At 36.4% G+C, this 6,000-nt stretch overlaps 1 protein-coding gene across 5 annotated transcripts in view; it reads right to left on the bottom strand.

Moving 5' to 3' along the window:
• Nucleotides 1-860: 860 nt before the first annotated feature.
• The window catches only part of ABCA1 (ATP binding cassette subfamily A member 1), a 132,837-nt gene continuing 127,697 nt past the window's right edge, over nt 861-6,000 (bottom strand). For all 5 annotated transcript variants that reach the window (XM_070459352.1, XM_070459354.1, XM_070459351.1 and 2 more), the window contains 3 exons: nt 5,818-5,910; nt 4,873-5,116; nt 861-4,242 (listed from right to left, as the gene is read on the bottom strand). In XM_070459352.1, the coding sequence (XP_070315453.1) occupies nt 4,102-4,242; nt 4,873-5,116; nt 5,818-5,910 (478 nt within the window). In that variant the 3' untranslated portion in view covers nt 861-4,101. The remainder of the gene's footprint in view (nt 4,243-4,872; nt 5,117-5,817; nt 5,911-6,000) is intronic.

Below are 6,000 nucleotides of genomic sequence, written 5' to 3'. Positions count from 1 at the left end.
TTGCCCACACACCCATTGTGACTATAACGTCCTCAATAGTCCATTAGGGCAGGAATTCTGTCTTCTTCAACACCATATCCCCAGAACTGTAAGATTATCTGGTGCACAATAATGTGCAGTAAATATTTGTTATGTTATTGCAGAATGAGACTGAAGTGACTTTACAAGGACAATTTTAACTGGATACCTAACTTCACCAAAAGAATCCTCTGCTAATTACTAGCTGTGTCACTCTGGACAAGTACCTTATTCTCTGAGCCACAGTCTACTCCTATGTCAAATGGTACTACTTACCTCATTAGGGCAGGTTCTGAGGATTAAATGAAATATCTGACAACACAGTAAAACACTTGAAAAGGGTGGCTAATCTTCTCAAGGTTTTTCGTATACAGTTGCACATTAGCATTCCAAAGTTTCCAGAGCTTTTTTGAATCTGTAAATGTTTATATACAAAGAGGGTACACCCATGACAGTCCTTGTACTTTTGGTTGAATAAACAAAAGCTCTGTTTTGCTGCTTTGTGCTTCCTCAGTATCAAGTGAAGCAATGAAGTTTTTATTAAATGGCTTAGCTACAGAGTAACTGTGGAGATCTCTGCAGCTTCATAATCATTAAGCAAAATAAGTTTATCTAAAGCCTCTTAAACTGAACCTGAGAGTTCAAAACACCCTTTATTTTCAGGTAGTCCCCTTGATTCTCTTGTGATTAACAGGACATTTAGTCTTTTCTAAATTTCTGTTTTTGATCCAAGTATCCTCCCTTCTCCAAGCAGACACTTCTTACTTCTGTAATGACTTTATAAGCTTTAACAGTAGATGGTGCTATGAATGCACGAAAATAAATTAGTATAGACCACAACAGAACCATCACAGGTTTATTTCGTGACTTATAACAACATAGAAATATGCCTTTTTTAATACTTTCTATAAAGTTATTGACAATACAAAAAATTTTTTTTCTTTTTTTTCTTTTAATGAAAATGATTTAACTTAGAAATCTATTGTGAAACTTTTGTCTAGTTTTGCAATTCTCAGATATTCCAGTGCAAAAATAGATCCCATTACAGACAGCATAAAGTGCTTGGAATGAAGGGTCAATGATAAAGACAAAGCACAAAAACATGGTTTCATCCTAGGGTATAAGAAGGGAGAACAGAATTCTTAAAACGTACGGAAGTATAAACATTCTATAAAAAGGGATGCAACAATTCTGAAGAGGATTAGAACAATATTTCTATAATACTATATTACTAGTAAATGGTAACAAGAGTAGAAATTAATATCTCAATGTCAAAGTGGTTCAATATAATATGACACATGGCTCTTTGGAAAAAAAATTTTACCTGATATATACAACCACAAGAAGAAAACAGATCCCTTTAGTCAATGATTACTATACAGTGAATGCTGTGCAACATTTAATAGTCACAATGCATATGCCTTCAGTACAGGTATTGAAATACAGTAGTTTGAGGTTTGGTTATTGGTTTTTTAACAATGACCTATGCTGGGTATTTGTGTATAGAGGGCTTTGTTATGGTTTTCTTTTGTATTTTTTCATATTCACAGTTAATAAGGCTTCAGGTATCCAAAAGAAGCAGAAGCAGAAATCTCTGAACACTTAAAAAAAATTTTTTTTTTGTTAAACTCACATGGTTACATTTCCACAGGGATGATATAGAAATTTTACCTGACTGAGAAGAGAGTTGGTAAGAATCTCTAGTATAATTAGGCTTACCCAGAAAAATTTTAAAGACTGCAATTTGGATATCTAATAACCATACTAATGCAGTAGATGAGTAGCTGTAGATTGTTTCTAGCTTAAGATAGCCTTTAAATCTATACTGAAATGTTGCATTTTTCAACGTAGTTCACAGTATCCTTTGATTTTTTTAAATATGGCCTTGAAGTAGAATAATCAAAAATAAGGAGCTGCTCATGGTTTTAATACAACACAGATTTAGGACATGATTCTGCTGAAATGGGGAATCTAGCAGAAGCTTGATTTTGGAAAATACTAAACAAGGAGAAACATCATTCCATGAATTTTATATCATTGAAGATAGCATAAAATATGAGTTTAGGCCAATAATTATTGGGAAATTGTCATTATTACTCATTTATCATTTTAGAAAATATTGGCAATAATCTCTAAAGGTCATTTTCTTTCTCCAAGCAACAAGTTGCATGATAACATGCAGTAAATTTTAAAAGAAAAAATGTATATTTGGAATAGATCTGAAATCTTGTACTTTTAGAATTAATATCTAATTTTTTAAAAGGAAAAGACATTAATAATGATACTAAAAGATCACTTTAACTTCAAACAGTATTTCTCTCATAATTTTGTTGTCTCAAGACAGATAACATTATCTTTAACAAGTGTTTACTGACTAAAAACAATTAAACTGACTTGGAAAAGTCTGAAATAATTTTCATGTGGGGGCATTTGCTGTTTTTTTTCCCATGATAGTGACTGAAGAGATAAAAAATTTGAGATTGTCAGAATGGGGTATCTGAGATTTTCAAAGCCAATATTCAAAGGTACTAAATGCCATAAGCACAAGTTTTATGTTATTCAACAAGTTTTGAAGCTAATCGTGTGACCCTTTGACATAAACTTTCTTGCCTTTTGCATTGTTGCTATTTTTAAAAAGTGGGCTGCCCAATATTCTTTCAGTGGGTTCCCACAACCACAACAAAACCTGTATTTGTAAACCAGTTATCTGATGAACATGGCACAGGAAATCTACTGAAACTTAATTTCTCCCCACACCATCCATCCATACTCACTCAGTTATAACATACACTCAAAGAATACTTGACCAATGCGCTGATACTAAAAGTATGCTTAATGATCTTAAAGATACTTAAATATAATGTTGTCATGAGATCTTGGCCATCATACTGTTTTCAAGTCACTAGGCATTAGTCAGATAATCCACTTGCAAACACACGTGAAAAATTAAAGCTAGCGAGCCAGTGTGGCCATACTCCTCTGTGCCACAGGGTTCTACAAAGAGGCCACTCTAAGTTTTCAGAAGTCACTAATAGAACTTACAATTCCAAATAACATTAAAAGTACAAAGATTGTTCTCAAAATACAACTCCATCTTTTCATATTCTAGATTAATTCAAAAAGCCAGAAATAATACTATGTTTGTGTCAAACAACAAGATCTTGAGATGCACTGTACCGTGTTAGTAGACAAGCAGGACAAATGGACACAGACCTCCCTTGATTCCAAATCCATCATCTCTTTCATCACATGCCATGGCCTCCCCAGCTTGCAGCCCCAACAGTGTGGTTGCTGATTCTTTGCTTCTTACCCGGATCTAAGTACACTTAGAGTCCCAGAAAGATAATCTTGGAGACTCGTGGTTCCAAGCAAGGGACAACAATGAAACCAAGTTTTGCTTTTGTATGTCACCATGTAGTTTGCATGTCACCATCACCAGAGCAGCTCAAAGAGGGAATCAAAGCAGGACTTTCCCCACATGTGGCACCATTTCATCAACTGGTACTTGATGATGTCAACAGACTCTGAGTAGCACAGCTTTCACAAGTGTGCAAGGCATACCATGGTGCTTCAGGCTTTCTGAGAAACTTGGCACTAGTAATTCTGGCACACTCATTGCCAGCAGCGGCTATGTCACCGGGAAGCCAGTCTCTTGGCATGGCACGGCGTAATGAATGAGCATATGCATGCCTTTTGATTTTGAAAAATAATCACTGGCCATGATTACTTGATGAATTGTTGTTGCAACCCCAGTAAGAATACAAAGGAACAAAAAAAAGTATGTCAAACTCATATGTCCACTGGGTTCCATACTAGAGTTTCACATGAGTATAAGGTAATAAACTAAATTCAAGTCTTTTTCACTTGAGAGCCATATGAGACATAGGCTACAAAGGCACTGCCCTTGTAATGGAATTTTGTTTTCATTGCATTGAATTGCATTGCATTGAATAGTATCAGTACAGTATCCAGTTTACTTCTTCCCACAAAATCTTCTAGCCCTTTCCTTTGGAACACTTCACATGGTGCAAAGGAAGGTCTAGTTCCTCCTTTCTTCCAGTCACCCTATATGGACAAGGTTCTTCATACATAACTTTCTTTGACTTTCTCATCCTGCAGGAAAGATGTGAGGACTGCAACATCCACTACTGTCTGGTTTTTGTGTAATGACAGATCCTTTAAGTGGTCATCATCACTTTGGTCCTTGGCAAAGTTTACAAATACCTGTCAAAATAAAGACGGACCATTATAAACACCTCTAATTTGCTCTCTCTTTATTCAAGTTGCACTTTTCCCCATATGGAAATTATGTCATATACAAGAATCTGAGACTGAATAAATAGATTAACTAGAAAACTTTGTGTAGGAGGCAGAAAGGAATGATTGAAAAAGCATTAATCATTAAAAAAAGTAAATAACTGCCCTTATATATTGCCCCTCCAATCAACCAACTGCTCAATCATCTATTTATTTTGACTCATACAGACTTGATTAAAGGGAAGGGGGATGAAAACTAACATTTGCTAAATATCTACTAAGTGCCAGGATCTCTTTCGTACCTGATGTCATTTAATTTAAATGGGATACTGCACTTGGCCTAAAACCTGCCCATAGCAGATACTCAATAAATTGCAGTTTTTAGGATTAGTATGATAATTTATTCTCATAATAACCCTATGAAATCAGTAGCATCATCTCCCTTTTCAGATTCAGGGAGGTTAGGTTAAAAGCATAACTAACAGTAGACGATCAGGAGTTCATGCTCCGATAATCTGTACTGTTCTAGGACCCATAATGAAGGGGGAGGAATCCTCACCCTAAAAAGCAAATCTACTTTTGACACTCAAAGCTTACTTGGTCAAGTGTTGTCTGAGAGACAGAGTAGTCTTCTATGTGGAGTCGCTTTTTGCTCTGGGAAAGGATGCTGAAAATCCTGGCCAGGGAAGACAGTGAAGACGGAAGCTGGTACTGCAACATGTTCCGGTGCTTCTCCTTCAGGACGCTTCCTGGAAAGGCGAGTTCAAAGAACTCCTGTACAGGCTTCAGGTCTGGGTTCGACCCTGCTATTCGTACAACTATTGTATAACCATCTCCAAACCTGAAAGCAGGAAAAAGAAAATCCTAAAAGCAGGGAAAAAAAATAATCCTGAAAGCAGGAAAAAGAAAATCAAATTAAAGACTCTGGGGAAACTTCTCAAAAGAATATTTAACTCTTGGGTCCTGAAAGAGAAAGTGGTCCCTGCCAGACCAAGAAATAGTTTCAGAGAAAAGGAACCAGTTGTCAAATACTGAATACCTATTCTATTTGAGCTGCCTTGCCAAGTGCTTTAGACATGACTTCATTTAATCCACACTTGGACATCTGAGATATTAAGAGAAACTGAAACCTAGAGAGTTGGTCACTTGCTCATGATACAAAACTCAGTAGTGGTAGGGCTGGGGTGTGGACCCAACACCAGTCAAACCAACTGGTGCGTTTGACTCCAAAGTCTATGCTCCAACCTTACTGGCACGTATAAATCTCCCCACTACATCTCTATAACAAAAGCAGAAAGTAGCTATTCATAGAATACTGACTCTCAGAGAGGTTAAATAATTTTCCCAAGTGCATACAACCAGTAAAAAGTAAAGAGAGAATTTGCACGCAGCTCTGTTGGACTTCAAGGTCCTTATTCTTTGCACTACACCATTTTGTTCAGTTTATTTCCCTTTATTTTAGAACCACTATGTATACACTCACAAAAGAATAAATACACAATTTCTCATTATGTGGGATCCCAAGGAAAGTGTCCCTGTTACCTATTTTTCAGATGTTGAACACTGCCAAGACACCTGAACCGCCCATTGACCATAATTGCCATCCTAGTGCAAAGAGCTTCACATTCTTCCATACTGTAGGGAAACAGAATGAGGTTTAGTTTGAGAAAGATGCTCCTGTAACCATCAGAACATCACCATGACATCTGGCATTTCAAAGAAACA

The sequence above is a fragment of the Odocoileus virginianus genome, chromosome 31 (genome assembly GCF_023699985.2).
Source record: "Odocoileus virginianus isolate 20LAN1187 ecotype Illinois chromosome 31, Ovbor_1.2, whole genome shotgun sequence".
Lineage (NCBI taxonomy): Eukaryota > Metazoa > Chordata > Mammalia > Artiodactyla > Cervidae > Odocoileus > Odocoileus virginianus.
This window is presented reverse-complemented; position numbering and strand designations above follow the sequence as displayed.